This window comes from Solanum lycopersicum, chromosome 2, assembly GCF_036512215.1.
Source record: "Solanum lycopersicum chromosome 2, SLM_r2.1".
Classification (NCBI taxonomy): domain Eukaryota; kingdom Viridiplantae; phylum Streptophyta; class Magnoliopsida; order Solanales; family Solanaceae; genus Solanum; species Solanum lycopersicum.
In genome coordinates this window covers 41126691-41145090 of record NC_090801.1, presented here as the reverse complement: position 1 = coordinate 41145090, position 18400 = coordinate 41126691, and the positions used below count along the sequence as shown (strand labels likewise).

Genomic DNA, 18400 nt, shown 5'->3' with positions numbered 1-18400 from the left:
TCCAACTTTTAAATAAATACATGTATGACACCATGTAGGACAAAAAATGACATGTAGGATATGTGTGTCTATTTGTTCAACTTAATACAAGTTTGAGTGTCTACTTATGAACATCCAAAGTTGAAGGGCATAAATGTGATTCAAAGTCAAGTTAAAAGGTCTATTTATGTATTATGCCTAAAACTTATTATTGTAAAATAACTTGGTTGTTATAATATTCTCAGCAATGTATGACTATTTTAAATTTATATTCACATCTCATATGCATGTGATAATGATTTTAGAAATAAAGAGTATACAATAAGTCACGGAATTGACTCTCTCACACGAGCAATCACCTTTTCATCTGAGAACATGAAGAGATGATTTTCACTAGTATGTTATGACTTGTTGTATAAACAAGACAAGCGACTCTCTAAGAAATGAGTTTAAGGATCACCAAAGAGAGAAATTGGGGTTAAACATCTAGAGGTGTTCAGATTAAGGTCTATATGATGTTGGATAATTGAAAGAACAAGGCACATACACCAGTATAAGGTGAAAATATCATAGCACGTGTTTTATATCACACATGTCAAATGATCAACAGGTTAATGAAAAAATGATTCCCTGCTTCTTCATTGTGTGAGATCCGAAAAGTAAATTAATTTTTCATTGGAATACCCTTAGACATTTACTGATTCTTGAAGTTTCGGTTAATGTTGGTACTTTAGCATGTTACTACTAGTCACAAATGATTTGGCAATGTAGTGCATGTTTAAGAAAGCAGTTGAATTGCAATAGATAGATTCGAGTAGAAAGGAAAGATGATTAATTTAATAATAATGTAATTTGTATACACAAGCCGACTGTACACTAACCATATAGGTGTCAAGTGTAATTTTGTATGTAAGTTAAACATGACTTGAGTTAACCTCTTTGAGAGGACGAGGGATAAAATAAGTAACTACTAAAGTAGTGAATGAAGTATGGGGTATTGTGAGTAATATATCCTTATATTAGTAGTGAATTCTTTTTATGTGTGATTTGTTTCCTATGCGGGGCTTGTAAAACCTTGAAGGCGAGTCGTGATGCTCACATATCGCACGTACAATTTGTCGTATGAATACTATGTCTAGTTGATATCATAATGGCTTGGTTCTTGTCTGCGGGAGATGCAAGTTTTTTTTTTGAGTGTTCAATCATCCATGTGGATCGATCCGATCCGATCTGATCCGACCTTACCTGACCCGATCTAATATTATTTAATTTCTGAAAAAAGAAATAATTAAGGATAATTCTTTTTTTTTGTTAAAGAAGAGGGAATGATTACTACTTAGTTACTCTTCAACCTCTCTTTATAAGAGTAGTGTTCTTCTTAGGTTGAACAAAAAAGTGAGATAGAAAACAAAATCCGAAAAAGAAAAACTTATCTTCTTTTTTTTCAGAATTCAATGAACATACTAAAAAGACACTTAGTTTGTGATAATTGCACTCCATTTTCTCGAGAGACGAAGTCCATTTGGGTTGTTTCGAATTAAAGCAAATTCAACACATTCCGTTCTAAGTTTAAGATACACATATCGTTGTCTTTGCATTGTTAACCACGAAAAGCATGAACATAACAAGTTTGGACATTCCCCTCATATATAAGCAAATTATTCACAAAAAATATTCACAAAAATATTTTACTTACATACATATATTCAAATAAATTTTACTTAAAACATTTAATTAAATTTAAAGGTCCCTACCTCAGGTGGTCCCAATAGTTTTGACTTTTGAGTTTAATATGCATAATGCACTGCAAATTCCCCTTTGTCTCATTGCTTTCCCATAGGGAAAAAGATTTTATCAAACTTACAACAAACTCATTCTCTGTATTTTCACCTTTCATCCTGTTCTGGTCCTCACACAATAATTTTTTTACCAATTTTTAATAAATATACGTATGTTCTTGAGATATATATTGAAATCAGTTTTTCAAAGACGTGGTATCAATTTAAAATGAAAGTAAACAATTCCTAGATGTAGGTGAGGACATGGTAGGGAAGATACCGAATATTAGGGGTGAACAAAGCTAAATCGAAGATCACATTAAATCGTAAATCGAGAAAAAAATCCAGCTAGTGGTTTGATTTGACTTAGTTTGGTATCGAAACAAATCCAACTATACTTGGATAATATTGATTTAGTTTTAACTTAAGAAAGTCAACTCGACATCATATATATATTTTTAATAATTCATATTATACATGAAAATACTTACTTTGATGTAATTTGTTTTAGTGAATCTCCTGCGCATTTCACTATTTTCCAATTTTTTTCAGCAATTAGAGCTTTCCTGTAGCGACTCCGGGTCATTTATGACTTGCTTGGACTATTAGATCGGTCGTCGGTAATCGTTCATTTGAATTTTGTACAAGTTCCCGTGTTTTGAAGCCTTTGAAACTTCAACGGTTGACTTCGACTAAAAGTTCATGAGGAGGGCCTCAGAATGCAATTTTGATTTGTTTCATTAGCTCCGAAAGTGCCACATTAGGCTAGAGGCATGATTGGCTTGGCCCCTAAGCTTCCGAGTGAGTTGGTGTTGTAAGGCGTTTTAACTTGGATCAACATTCTTGGTAAACATGCTCGGATGAGAAGTATGTCAATGTGGTTAGTTTCCGATGTCGAGTTTGGTTAAAATAACCTTTCGTGCGATTCCCGAGGCTTCCGTCTCATTATGAGCCTTCTTGTGATATATGTCTTTTTTTTTAGACTGACCTCCATTTTTAATTTGTTTGTTTCCATATAATCTATTAGGAAAGAAATGTCTTTTTTTTAGAACCGACTAAAAAGGAAACATAAAGAGTAAAATGAGTGGACTATGGAGTAGTAAACAGAAAAGGTTAAATAAGTTAGTCACATCACACTTTCCATAATCACTAGAAAATCAACAATTTTCCTATTGAAGTTGACATTTGATAAACCATACAATCTTCTTTGGTGAAATGACTCTCAAGAAACAAACTCAAGTGGTACCAACTGCAATACATCCAACTTAGGCAGACCACACAAAAGGAGACATTCATATCAAAACAATCCAAGTTATTGAAATTTTAACCAACTAGCCTAATACATCCAACATAATTGAATAGGCAGCAAAATAAGGGGCATTTCCTACTACAATAGATATAGTTATAGAGTTGGGATTCAACCAGACAGCCTTGTCAACATTGTTATACAAGCTTTAAATTAAAAACATTCAGAGTGCCGACATAATTTAGAAGGTTGATATGGCTAATGCCAAAAATCTTATATAGATTATCTGTTTTATAACAACTTAAACAAAAGACCAGTTTATGAACATGAAAGCTAGACAGTGATTGGAATCATCGTCGTTGAGAACCTTCCATGCTATGGCTTGCTCATATGATATTGGCCTACCCATGCTAGATACACATATTCCTGCTGGCAGATAGGCAAATCCCTAAAAGCACAACATAACAATTTGTCAAATTCTTCACTTACTAACTAATACAACATTTTCTTGTATGAGTTGATAACATGTAGTTGATAAAGTGATCTAGCAAGCACTTGTGAAGTCGAAACGAACTTGCTTGGTGCTAAATACTGCAGTATCAAATTCTGTTCTGATATTATCTATTGAATCTAGTTTGTTTTTCATTTTTGCTAAGTTCAAGGATGTATATAATCAAATATGACGGTAGTAGTCTAACCTGCTGCATTATCTTGGAGAACTCCGATAGGAGAACCTTACGACCAGCTTCATCTAGAATCTTATCAAGCATTATATCCTGAAGAGCTAACAAAGTGGTTTCAAGCATGTCAAGACCAGCCTGGTTTGCAAAGGTAAAAACAGCAGATGCCTGCATTTCAAAGTTCACAAACAAGTTAGGTATTGTTTATTCTCTAGAAAGAATCTTGGAGAACTACTTAGTATTGAGATTAATTCATAGTTGAGAAAAAGTATAGAAGCAGTACACTGACATTCATTTTTACAGAACAACACATTATTGCATCACTATGGTGCCACAGTTGTTTCAGAACAGCATCACCAGCTTGAGAATCAACCTGGAACAGGTCTCCTCCTGTATTCACCCTGAAATATAATTGGGAAATAGTGAGGCCAGGTAAAACATTCAATGTTCCACACAAATAATCAGATATCAACTAGACTCTGAAGTTCAAAGAACCAAGTATAACGAGGTCAAAAGTAATTCTTTTTCCTACTTCATTGCAACGACAGACTGATTAGTGATATGAAGTTTTACACGTAATGATGCAAAATGTCACAGCAATGACATTTAAAACCCATACCTATAGCTCCGGGAAATCCACCTTGCCAAAGTGACAGCTTCAGGTGACACAGGGAAGGATTTAGGTGTCAACTGAGAACTGAGTCGAGAGGGTGCTATGGCCATTGCAACTCTCTGAACAGAGCCTACTATACTTCGCACATATTGGCGAGCCATTGCAGCTACATTATCCTGGTAGTGACTCTCAAAAGTAAACTGGAAAGAAATTGTCAAGACCGAACGATGGTTGTAATTGCCTGCTTCAATTTCACCAGCTGGACGTGTCCCACTCCCACCAGTTCCAGCTTCTAGAGTCGAAGCTAAATCCAAGGTCCGAGTTACTGCAGGGACATCCTGTTCCGTAAGATTAGAGAACTTTTAGAATAAACAATCCTCATATTTTTGTTTAGATACTCTTCAAGCATCAATGATGAACTTGCTTTGTCTGGACCAGTTAAAACTTCGAAGTTAGTGACTAAAAATCTAAATACTCTGTATGCATATTACTGAACTGATTTAGGTTCCAGTGGAATGACACGGAAGCCAGATGGAAGCAATGGAGCATCATCACCAAAAGATTCATCAATAGGTGCAAAAACAAGCTGAGCACAGGCACCTGCAGCATTCTCATCAACTCCGCTGCATAACTGAAACAGTAATTAGATAATAAGTGAACCGAAAATGTCAAAAAGCACATAAAATACAATTTAAGATGTGTATGAATTCTCAACCTGTAACAAGTACATATCCCGCGATAAAGCAATGTCCTCTGGTGAGAAAGCAGGACCCTCTAGACGTACTACCTCAAGAAACTAGATAAAAAGGAAAAGTCAATCGACAACATGATTCATCTGTTACCGAATATAGACAACTTCTACAGGGGTAACAACTATAAAGTAGAACATGTTAAGACTGTGCTACCTCCTCGTGCTCCACAGTCTGAGCTAGGGGTAAAATGACCTGGCTACTTGGGAAACCACCTGGTCTGGCACAAGGGACAGCATATGGACTGGCTTTAAGAGATGCAGAAGAATAAGCATCAACCCCATAATCTGCCCATTCGGAACGGTGCTCCCTAAGGAAACGTACAAGCAAAGCAGGGGGAACATTCTACATAAAAAAGAAGTACCAGAAAAAGATTAAAACATATCCACGAATTGGAAAACTGATGTTAATTTTCTTAGCGTACACAAATTCAAGTATCAACTCTAACATACCTGAAGAAGCATTGATGCCCTGGCACACAAAACTCCTCCAAATGTAGGGAGTATTGACAAGGTGTTGTACTGTGAACCAAGGAATTTGCTTGAAGATGAGTTTATAGCAATTGTTACATCCTCTACACCATCACTATCCATAATAGTCCAACCATCATCAACAAATCCATTAACAGCATCATTAAATCCCCTGTAATAAAATTATCAAGCATTAAATTCTTAAAAGCACTAATCAAAACTGGAAGAAAGCATAGAGTATATACAACTGTGACAGTGCAGTATATATTATTTATAAGTCTCTACGGGGGTGTTTGGTAGAGTGTGTTAGCAAAATTAATGCATGCACTAGCTCTATTGTATTAGTAATGCCTTGTTTGGTGCACTTTTTCATGCTATGTACAAGTAATGCTTGCATTAGTTATACACTATTATATATTGTGGAGTGTATTACTAATACTATGAATTTCTAAGTATGAGTAATGCAAACGGATTTAATGCATACATTTAGCATGGTTAAAGACCTAATTACCCCTCAAATCCCTTTAACATCTTTTTCACCATAATTGCAGAGGATATTTCTGTAAAAAAATATTTTACGCAATGCATGATATTTTTAATACATCAAACCAAACAATGCATAAGAAATCATCTATGTATAACTAATGCAAGCATAACTAATACGAGCATTACTAATGCAAACATTGCTAATACACTAGATTTAGCATTATTTCTATACACTACCAAACGACCCCTAAATGAATAATTGGTTTGTCTTCTTACCTGCATAATCTCTGACTTAGTGCCCTCAAAACAGCAGGTTGGCGACCCCCTGAGTATTGGATCTCTCCGCTGGTTTCTTGTGCAATTTGTCGTATGTGTCGCAAGGCCTGCACAGATTACTCCCCAACTTATTTAACGATTAAATCAACTTGTCATTCTTGAGTTAGACATTCCAACAAATTCAAAATTCCTTACAGCCATAGTCGTCTTCTGAGCAAGGATCTTGGAAGACTCATAAAGTGGCCTCAAAACTTCAGGGACACTCCAAGCCTGAGCACAGATGGGGTATATTCAACTACAGTAATCTAAAGAAATCAAAATATCAAACAACCAACATTTTTCAGCCTTACGTCTAGATCAATATGATCAACAATGTGAATCATTGAGCCCCCACCCTCACAAGGCCTTATGAGGTAACCACTTGGTAGCATTTCGGCCCTAACAAAACTTGTAGCAGGAGGCCCTGTTGGGCCACCAGTTGCTGTCGTCAGAGATCGTTCACATATCTGCATGATTTATGTCAGAATAAATTTATCACAAAATGACAGGTTGTAGCCATAGGCCTATATCCTACTTTGGCAAAAATAGGCAAGTAGAGTTTAGAAACATTGGTCTCAAGGTTTTGAATTATGCCTAATACATACCACAAGACTGCCATCCTCCAAACTTGTAGTGTATCTCAATGTCCAAAAGTCACGAGCAGTTGCCAATGTAGTTGGAGCATAAGTCTAACAAAGAAACACATGGCAATTTATTGAGCACAAAACCAAACAAAATGTGATCACATGGTATCAACCCAACAAACAAGTGATGCAGGTGACTGCAACAAACCTGCAAGTAAATAAGCTCTATTGTCCCACCATTGCCAGTAGGGGTTACACTTAGTACATTAAGGCAACGGCAGTCGCGATACCAAGAAGGACGATCTTTGAGTATCTCAGCAACCTGAAAAGTTTTCTACGGCTTACATAACTAGGGTAGAATAAGATAAAACTCGTAGCAAGAAAGACAACTGAAGTACCTTCGTGGGCTCTAGACTCACGAGGCCGCAGGCACGTGCTGCTACCCCACTGCAGTTGCGGGAAACAGCAACAATACCAATAGAATCCGGACCAGGCTGAATGTCAAAGTCAAATGAGGAGGCAAAGTACACAATTGAACAAATGTAATGAACAAGTCAGAAACTAGAGATGTACAATCAACTAAGGAAATTACCTTCATCCCAATCAGCTGCACCCAGTCGACAGCAGTTCCAGTAGCCTTTCCAAGGAACTCTGCCAGGGTCTCCTCAGCTATTGCAAGAAGACTAAAATACATGCAAAAATGCTTATAAGTTTTTCAAAACTAGACAACACCATAGATATGTTTCTTTTTTAAAAAAAAATATAAACTAGATTACCCAGCTGGGTTATTCGCATCCCTTTCTGGATGCTGAGGTGTTGGGTTTTTTCTTTGCTGCTGACCACTCACGACCACAGATTCACAGCTTGTATCTGTGGTCGTGCTGCTAACCTGCAACGATAATTATCTTCAGTTTCATCATACCAAAAGAAGCAAGATAGCATGTTAAATGCAGCTCATGTAAAGCTTCAGGGAAACAACACTGCAAGTTATAGTTTCCTGAAAAATTATTTAAACTTAGACAAATTAAGATACGGTCCAAGTGAAAACATATACAATTTATTTAAGTTATATTAATCAAAGAAGATGAATTAGTTCATGTAGAGGAAAGTAATCAGCAAGTATACAACTCACAGTATTTATTTGTTGTTTCATGTAGCCATTCTCATACACAAGTTGAGACACTTGCTTCTGTAATCGGTCATTTTCTTCCATCAGCAGCTTGTTCATAGCACTCAGCTTCCTGTTCACAGTCTGGAGACGAGAAGCTTCCTTCCTTTGTTTTTCACGGCATCTACAAAGGTTAAAAACAGTGATTTAAGGACTCAGTTAAATCCCTGCAATGCTGAGAAGTAGCTCATTCACAAGCTCCAAATGAAAGGACAAGACATCAGGTAGTATTCTGAAAATAAAGAACTTCTATTTCTGCTAACATACGTCGAGACTCGAGGCAAATCCGTCAACACCTATCCTTGGACAAATAAGGGATACTTAACACAACATGCAACACAGATCACACTGAAATTTGAAGCATTTTTGTTTTCTCTTGGGGATACCCCTATGCTTGAATCATTCTACGGATCAATTCAATTACATGTTTCTAAGTTGTTATATCAAAGGACAAATTAAGGTCACAAGTCAATGTTGCAATAGAAATCTCCCAGTCCCCCATAGCTACAAAACTCAAGAGAAAGAAGCATTTTTACATCAACAAATAAATCAGACAAAGAAAATTCTGAATATCTAACATTTCACTTCAATTTTTTGTAAGATATACTCAAAAGCAGATTATTTTTGTGATTAAAGGGAAAATGCAAAGAGACTCATCAAGAAGTAATAATATTGGAAAAGTCCATAAGAGTTGAAAAGAAAAGTATATTATAACTTGCACATAGAAAAGAAAAGGAATGCCATTTTATTTTATTTTTTAGTAAAAGCCAGAAAATTCCTTAAACAACCCACATTTATCTTCTTCTAGTCATTCCATAAATAAACTTTACATTGACAAAAATGATAAAACCAAATCTAGAAAAAAGCACAAATTTTGCATGAAAATGTAAAAAGTACCTTCGATTCTGAAACCATACTTTGATCTGTTTAGGTTCAATATTAGAGAGAATAGGAGACTCCCTAATCAGCTGTTGTCTTCTCAAAGAAGTAGGTTTTGGACATTCAGCATAAACTCTCTCTAAAGCTTCAACTTGTTCTGGTGTATACCTCACATACTTTCCATTATCCATATCGTTTTTACTTCCACTTTCTCCTTCTCCTCTCTGTAAACACAAGGCCATTACAAGATACAATCACAGGCTCTCTCCTCCAAGAGAACGAGAGCCCCCTCTTTCACTCATCAACTCAAAGAGAGAAATTATAAACCAAAAGTTAAAAAGAGTGAATGAATTACTCCTCCACTGTGTCTCTGTTTACTAATGGGTAGGTAGGTATAGACTGAAAAGTAGTACTACTACTATACAGTGAAAAGATTGAACTTACACACTCTTGTTTTTGGCAACAAATCTGGTTCTCTTTCTTTTCTTTTTTTCTTTTGTCTCCGAAAGTCTCAATTAAATTCAAATCATTATATTATTAAATTAAAAATAATAGTTTCTATAAAAGTTTCAATTAAATTTAAATTAGTATATTATAAAATTAAAAATAAAGCTTTCTATAAAAATATAAATAACGCTTTAAATAAAACTTGAAAAAAATTCATCTAATCAAAATTTTTTCCTATCTAAAACTTGAATTCAAAACTAAAACAATACTCTCCCAACCCCATTTCCTACTTTTGTGTGCTAAGAAAAGTAAATACACAGGTGGGAACAGTGTCAAACTTTCTCTCTCCTCTCTCCAACCTATAATGATGCATGGCCTGTTTAAAATTAGGCATTTTTTATTTAAATCTATAAAAAACTGTATATTTATTTGGAAAAGATTATCTAAAATATATTCAAAATTTAATTAAAATTATTATTACAATATTATATTTTGGAAAAAGAAAATTTATCTAAATTTAATAGTGTATTTTAAAAATGTATATATATATATTCATGTGAATATAAAAAATATTGTATAAATATAAATAATAATGTGTTAACGAACATATATATAATTCTTTAAAATACATTATTTTAGGATAAAAGGTTTTCATAAAATTTGGTATTGTAACAGTAATTTCATTCAAAGTTAAAGTATTTTTCAAATTCTTTCTCCTATAATTATTTATTAATTAGTTTGACTTAGCACGAAACTTAAGAAAGAAAAAAAATCTTTTAAAAGGTATTCTATTATGAATGATAGAAATTTGTGTAACTGTAAATCATTTCATTAAGAATAAAATATACTCCCTCCGTTAAATAAAGAATGACCTGATTTGACTTGTCACGGATTTTAAAAATATAAAAAAGACTTTTGTATCTTGTGGTTTTAAATTAAAGTTACATTAAATGTACAAAATTATCCTTTGATCTTGTGGCCTTAAATATATCATGTGGAAAACTGATTTTAAAATATTACAAAAAAAATCATTCTTTTTTAAACAAACTAAAAAGAAAAGAGCGTCATTCTTTTTGAAGCGAAGGACTACATTTTATAGTTAAATTGTTATTTAATATAAAAATATATCATTATTTTTATAACGGATTAAAAAAAAACCACCTAAATTAGAACAGATGGAATAATATATAGTTAAGTTATTAGAGTATATATTATCACTTAATAATATGTTCCAACCACAAATAAATAGCATTTTAGAATTTTCACAGCTTGTGTATAATTAAAAAAATGACATGTTTATTATAATTAATAATTTAACTTTCTAATAAATGAATTAAAGTAAATAGAAAGAAATTAAGGTGTTTAATTTAAATGGAATTTAGAAGGTGCATATGCTGCATGGAAGGCGTGAGAAGAGAGAGAAAAATAATATGATTAGCCAAATTCTTAAAGGATTGATTTATTCACTTTTTTTTCTCAATGGAAATAATATATAAAATGCAATTTTAATTTGTTTTAAATAAAACTATTTGCATATCTTAAATTTTTCTAGTGACCTCAAATTCTCAGTTTACTCAAATTAATAAGCTCTCATTTATCACGTGGTAGGGGAAGTGCGAATCATTTTTTAAAAATGGCTAAAACTTTTTAAAATAAGGTTGGAAGTGATATGCAATATTTAGCTAGTGTTTAACATAAAAATCAAAATAATTTTTTATAATTATTTATGGGAAAAGTTTTATTATGTATTTGGTTATAATTTTTTTTTTTAAAAAAATATTTGACTTTTTAAAATAATATTAATTTATTTATAAATGCTAGAACTATTAAATACTTATAAATTTGTATTATAATTTTTTCTGAACATGTTTCTTCATAAAAATTAAAACTCATAAATTATAATCTTTAATTGGCTTATAATCAATTTCACATACTAATATAAGAACTACAAATTTTCTCAAATCAGAAAGGAACTTTCACTTTTTATGTTTCTGTTTAGTCTAAATACATCATAAATGTAAGTGCCTTCGTGTTCTCGTTACTTTTCAAACTTATCAAGTTTTAATTAATAATAAATTGTGGCAATTTTTTTTTAAACTATAATATTTTGGGGTAAATTTTAAATTTTTAAATGTTTCCAAAAAATAAAAAGAAATTGACCCAAAAACTTGTATTTTTAATTTTTGAAAATTTGAATTTTTACCAAAAAGTATTTGTGACAAAATGACAAGTTATATGATCAGGTTTTTTTTTATCATATTTTCCCCCAAAAGACTACTTTTACTTTTAATAGTCAAATGAATCCTTAAAATTGATATGAAATTTCATTTGTATAATGGTCATCCAATAATAGAAAATTTCTTATCAAATTCACTTATGTTTATTTGTGTAATAAAAAATCAGTTAGTTGGTCTACAAAGTCATTGTAGATAATTACATAATTTTTTCTTCAAATTTAATTTTGTTTAGCTTACCTCCTATGTGCTTATGCTCCCTTTTTTGTAGTAATAATTTTATAACAAATCATTATTAAAATAGAGAATATATGTTTTAACTAATTTATTCACCATTGCTATGCACTTAACATATATAAATATATCAAGATTTAAATATATATTTTGACAAGAGTTATTTTTTCCAATTTCTAAATTTGAAAACTCTTATGTATGTAAGTTTTAATGATTTTATCAGAAAAATTATTATAGTGAATAACTGACTGATAGATTATTGTGGTATAAATTTTACTTTCTGATAATATAACCAAATGATTACTGTAGTATAAATTTCACTTTCTTATAATATAACCAAAGTTTGTACTATCAAACACAAACTATTTTATCTTTAATGTAGATTAGATTACCGCAAGAACAAATAGAAAGCAAGAAAGCAAAATTATGTAAAATAAATGCACGTGTTTCTTTTTATATTTATATTAAGAAAGAAGATATATGTACTCATATTTGTGTTTGAAATATTTATAACTAAAAATTTTAAAGAGGTGATGAATAAGTAGATAATTAAATATTTATATGTTAGGGTTATGTATCCAACATAGTATAGCAAATGGATGAGTTGGTTTCAAAAAAAAAAAAGATCACACTAGTCCCAAATGAGAGGGAGGAAACGATTGCTATCAAGTTGGTGATAAGATAATTAGTGTGTATAGATTATTGAAAGCTAAATGTAAGAATAAAAAAGAGATCATTTTTTCAATTTCTTTCATGGATCAAATGTTAGATAAAAAGGATTATTATTGCTTCCTAAATGGGTGATGTAATTATCTCTATTACATTAAAAGATGAAGAAAAGATCACCTTCACTTCTTCTTACATATATTTGCATTTAAGTGAACGTATTTTGGCTTGTGTAATGCTATCTATGTCTATTTGGAAGGTGCATAATGTCAATATTCTTTGACATAGTAGAGGATACAATGAAATTGTTCATGAATGATTTTTCAGTTGTAGGGGATTTATTTGAACCCATTTGACATTGTTGTTGAAAAGATATGGAAAAAAAAAATATGGTCTTGAATGTCATTTCATGATGAAAAATGCAATTATCTTGAGCCATAAGATCTTGAAAAGGTCACTCACCGCTTTTGTTCCATTGCATAAAATGGAAGCAAGATTTGTGTTCCTAGACTCTATAAATTTTAATATAGTTTAATGTAGTGAACAATTATTTGACTTAGTTATAAGAGAATTGACTTGTGCAGTTTAAAAAAAAAAAATTCTTGACCAAAGTATTATCCGTAAGGTTTTTTTTGGAGCTCAGTATTGTGAAAATAGATTTTTGGAATAGGATAGGTTGTTCTAGTAATGTCTCTAGAATAGTCTATGATAGCATTTAGGATAATTATTTTTAAAAAATATCTAGATGTCTAAAAAATAAAGTTCACTAAATTTTTCTCGTAGATGTTCTAAAAGAATTAAATATTTATAGAGAATCATGAAATAATCTAGATCTTGTTTTATGTAGAACTATCCATAGATTATTAAAAATAAGGAATAGTATCGTACATTTGTGACCCAACCCAAAAACAACTTAAATCAAATAGTCTTATTTTATAACGGAATTCTTTTATCCAAAATTCCTTCTTCCTTCTAGTTTAATTTTCCCTTTTTTAGTTGTATCTTTTAATTTTAGTTAACGATTTTGAGCTAGTAGAAAGTTTATTGATTATATTCTGGTATTCTCTACAAATATTTTGTTATTTTTGAAACAAACCATACACAAAGGACTTAGTCATTTCTTGTAGCTTAAAGATATTTTTTAAAAAAATCATTTTTCCATAAAAGAAAACTCCAAAGTCATATTGGATGGTGGAGTAAGCTCAAGTACATGTCTAGATTTCATGTGCAATTCCATCATTATGAGCTCAACTTAAGCTTTTATATATATCATTTGTAGCCACATAAGTCATGAGAAGACTAGCAACCTAACTCGTGTTTCAATTGGGATGCCATATTTTATTTTATTTTCTTAGGAATAGACAATAAAACGTTAAGATCAATTTTCACCGTTATATTAATTTCTACACAAAGAAAGTTTTTTAAGTCTTCTAAAACACAATAATAACCTATTAGGTTTGATGTTACACTTTAAAGCCTTGTTTTTCTTTTTTAATAATTATATAAAGATCAACTTAGCACATGATTAATTCGTGAGAAGATTATCAAAATCTTTCTTAATGTATAGGGGTTGAAGTGTTTTGGTCATTTATATATACTACTTAATAGATATTGTTATTAAAGTATTAAAATATGGTCATTTTGGTCCTAATTCAAACACTTAAAAAAAGTATCTGATTTTTTTATCTAATAATCTACTTAATTATTATATTTTTTTTGGAACAAACATGTCAAAAAGTTCTTTATTCTCGAAACTCAAAATTTATAATTTATGTATTCTAGGCCCATAGTTTATATGTAAAAAGATTGAAATGCCATTGTAATTAAAACTTATTCTCCATTTATATATTAAAAAGAAGTATTTGTATATGTCATATCGAACAACCACCACCAACGACTAGTACTACTAATACTACGTTAGTAACAATTGAAAGTGTTACCCACCACCAACCCTTCACTCAAAAAGATCCAATTAGAGAGAGAGAGAGAGAGGATAATTAGAAAAGCAATTGACTTTTAGATTTAATATAAGGTTGACATTTTGGTATAAAGGGTTTACATATAATTGAAAGCATCCAAAGCATATATATACATATACAAACTTTACCCTCTCTCACTTGGTCTGCTTGTCTCCCTAGGAATCATCAACTTCTTTCTATCTATCTATCTCCTTAAAAAATATTAACATTGCATTTCAATATAATTTTCAAAGGGTATTTTTTTTTAAAATCTTGTGATGTTAAATTATATATAGATATTATGTCAAATCTTAACATGTCACATATAAAAAGTTGAAATTAAAAAAATTGGTAAAACGCAAAGACGAATACGTACTCTCTTTGTCTATATTTACTGATTCACTATACTATTTCGAGATATCCAACAATACTGATTCAATTTTTAATAAAATCAATTATTAATTTACTATTTATATCTATTTTACCTTTTGCTGTTAAATACTCTTTCATTTTTAATGTTTAAATGTTTTATATTTGATAAAAGTAAATTGATAAATTTACTTATATTCTTAATTTTTATGTAAAATTAATAGAGAACAACTATAACTACATGTTTTTTTAGTTATCCTAGTTGTGAATTGGAAGGATGGGGACAAAAAGGGTTAGGTCCACTAAGGGATGTTCCCATACCTATAGGCCATATCGCATTGCGTGATTTTGCAAAAATTAAGACAAGTGGAAGTCACTTTCCTTGGGTCCCCTTCCCTTAAAAGGCTTTTGTTTTTGTCATGCACCAAAAGCAATTGTTGAGTCTCTTACAAGCCCCCACTCATATCACCCTTTTCTATCTCTTTGCTTCCATTTTACATCTCCCTCTTTCTTAGATACCAGTACTATACTATTCAACTCTACTTTTATTTTTATTTTATTCTTAATTCTAGACTATATACAATTGCAAAATGAATTCATATGTCAAATCCCAAAATAATAATGTACCCTCGTGTATACAATTATCCAACTATCTTCTTCTAACCTCATTACCCAATCCCATCAGAAAACGTCAAATAGAAGTCATCCATCCTGACTCCAGGCCCATTAGCTACCCCCATTATGATACTGAACACAACCCTTACCCCCACATTTCGCTCAGGACCACACTCTTTCCCTTAATACACCACTCACTTCTCCATTCTACCACCCTGTCCTCCACCTTTGCTCACCCCACCCTCCTACTCAGGACAACCTCTCTGCTACAATCTCCATCGCGGTATAAGCCTTTGACCACGAGAAACCTCATCGCCCCTACCCGAACCTAGGACTCAACTTCTACATGGAAAATGACTTTTAAACCTACTCTAAAGCCGAACTCCTAACCCTGACCTCATACTTAACCTAACTTAACCTGAGACTTGACTTTCAACACTAATTTGCTACGCTGACTCTCGAATTGACTCCCAACCCTACCTACAACCCTTACCCTAATCTACCCACTAACTCTCAAACTCGATCTATAAATTGGCTTGAGACTTGGCTTGATTCTCGAATCTAATCTCATCAACCAACTTAGGATCCATAACTTAATCTCACAACCCTATTAATTATCATGACTCAAGATCTTAAACTCGACTCTTGGCACCAACTCGAGACCCAACTCCCAACCCCATCTGCTAACGAGAGACTCACAATCTTGACTCAACTCGAGCATCGACCCTGTTCTGGAGATGAGTCCCAATTTCATACCCAACTCTCAATCCCGAGGTCAGTTCCTAAGGTCGGGACGGATAGGATCTTGGTAAATTGTCCTTTGACTTCAAATGTAATATGCAGATACACGAAATCCTAAAATAACCGTGCATATCTATAATAAATTTATTGAATTTCTACTCGCTATAGAATTCTAAAGTTGAGAGTGTCATTTAATCATGAATACACAAGTAAATATGGATCAATCCTCCTTTTACCAAACTGACTTTGTAAACCAACCCACTTTTATGCATGTGAAATACTATGAGCGGATCAATATTATTATGCATCTTATGTTTACCCATTTGACTCAACCCACCATATCCATTTGTCACACTAATTTTATAACCAATCGTCAAAATGATTAATAACTCGCGACTCAACCCACCATATCCATTTGTCACACTAATTTTACAATCAATCGTCAAAATAATTAGTAACTCGCGACTCAACCCACCATATCCATTTGTCACACTAATTTTACAACCAATCATCAAAATGATTAATAACTCGCCTAATTTGACTTGCAATATGTAAGAGTTGACTATTTGAATGTCCATGATAGTTAAGTGTATTCACTAACTATACAAACTCTTTCTTTACCTTATGCAAAGATCAGATCGATTGAAAATTTGAACTTCATAAATTTTATATCAATCACAAATTAATATACATAATTAATTTCATTTTACTGCCAAATAGTCATAAATATTTGAGGTTTTAACCAAACTAAACCATTATATAAAGTCATTCACTAAAATAATATATTTTTTAAAATTTTTACAAAATTAGTATAAACGTATTCCACAGTAACGTTTTAGAATATATTTTATTTTTTAAAAGTTAATGGCGTCAGATTGATATACGTTACTCACAGTAACGCTTTAGGAGTAAAACGTTACTCAAAATAACGTTTTAAAAGTAAAATGTTACTTACAGTGACGTATATCAACCTAATGCTGTTAGTTTTTAAAAAATAAAATATACCCTAAAACGTTACCGTGAAATACGTTTATACTAGTTTTGTAAAATTTTAGAAAAATGTATTACTTTGATAAAAATTCTAAATATTTAGTAAGCTTATTTATATATACATAATATAGATAAAAAGAGAATTTAAACAAATATATATTACTAAATTCATGTGAACCTATAAATTAGAATGTAAATGCACGCTAGCGTGCTACCACTACGTTCCCCTTTAGTATCGTGGTAATATAAGATGTCGACGTTAATTTGTACATGTGCCAGCTAAAAGAAAAAAAGGGTTACATTATGTATAGTTGTATACTACTATAACTTTTGTGTAGTATGAGTAGGTATGTGTGTGTTGCTTTTTGTATTGAGACATGGGGTGAGATGAACCACCTTTGTTGAAATTTTTTTATGAATATATATGTTAATTAAATATCGATATATTTGAATATATATATATATTAATTATTGACATATTAAAGAAGAATAATTTAATAGATAAGGTTGTTCGAAGTTGCCTCAAGGTCTTGCGTTTAAGTCCAGATTAAGACATTTAAAAAAAATATTTTCATTTTTAAGAAAACAAAAATGACGTTACAATATTTATAATCCCACTAAAATTTTTTATTTTTTTACTTATCCTAAAATATGAATACATTTGATTAAAATTTTGACTCCACCACTGAATAATTAGCTTGTGTAATATGATGAGGTGGTAAATAGGGTCCATGAATGATAAGGATGGTAAAGGTAGAGTTGAAGAGAAAAAAAGGAAAGAGCTTGCCTTGCTTTTTCTCCTAATAATGACACAATATCATATTATATACAAAAAATATTAAATACCCTTACATGCTATTATGATTAAGAGTGACACTAAAGAATCTCAATTTTATTCGTCAAACCCTTAATAAATGAAATGGAAAGGAACATTTTAGATGGCTTGAGAGTGACTGTTCTCTTAATTAATCATTGTATTAATCAAAAGATTTACCTAATAATTATTTTTCTTTTTTTTTGTCTTTACTTTCTAATTTATCGGTGTGGTGTGTATTATATTTTGTATAAATAATAAATAATAGGGAAAATGATTGAATATTTCTCTCCAATATCAACTTGAGAAATATTAATTGCTCTCCATTAGATTTTCAGTCTAATTATATTATATATCCTATTGTTAAAAGAATATTGTCTTATTT

General features: G+C 31.5%; 1 protein-coding gene across 1 annotated transcript; it reads right to left on the bottom strand.

Moving 5' to 3' along the window:
• Nucleotides 1–3116: 3116 nt before the first annotated feature.
• LOC101268331 (homeobox-leucine zipper protein ATHB-14-like) lies at nt 3117–9728 on the bottom strand. Its single transcript, XM_010317334.4, has 18 exons — nt 8966–9728; nt 8033–8192; nt 7677–7789; nt 7493–7583; nt 7299–7394; nt 7109–7222; nt 6922–7005; nt 6628–6783; nt 6473–6547; nt 6278–6384; nt 5498–5687; nt 5202–5390; nt 5012–5092; nt 4793–4927; nt 4303–4634; nt 3973–4084; nt 3702–3851; nt 3117–3451 (listed from the first exon to the last, which is right to left on the bottom strand). Exons 1-18 carry the CDS (start codon nt 9187–9189, stop codon nt 3305–3307), a joined length of 2556 nt encoding a protein of 851 aa, XP_010315636.2. The 5' UTR covers nt 9190–9728; the 3' UTR covers nt 3117–3304.
• Between the last annotated feature and the right edge of the window lie 8672 nt (nt 9729–18400).

Bases quoted from the DNA above. Each gene is read 5' to 3' on its own strand.
- LOC101268331 (XM_010317334.4), bottom strand. From the start codon at position 9,189: ATGGCCTTGTGTTTACAGAGAGGAGAAGGAGAAAGTGGAAGTAAAAAC. The intron at 6,385-6,472 runs GTAAGGAATTTT...TAATCTGTGCAG, and splicing joins CTCAGAAGACGACTATGGCT to GCCTTGCGACACATACGACA. The intron at 5,093-5,201 runs GTAGCACAGTCT...CTTTTTATCTAG, and splicing joins AGACTGTGGAGCACGAGGAG to TTTCTTGAGGTAGTACGTCT.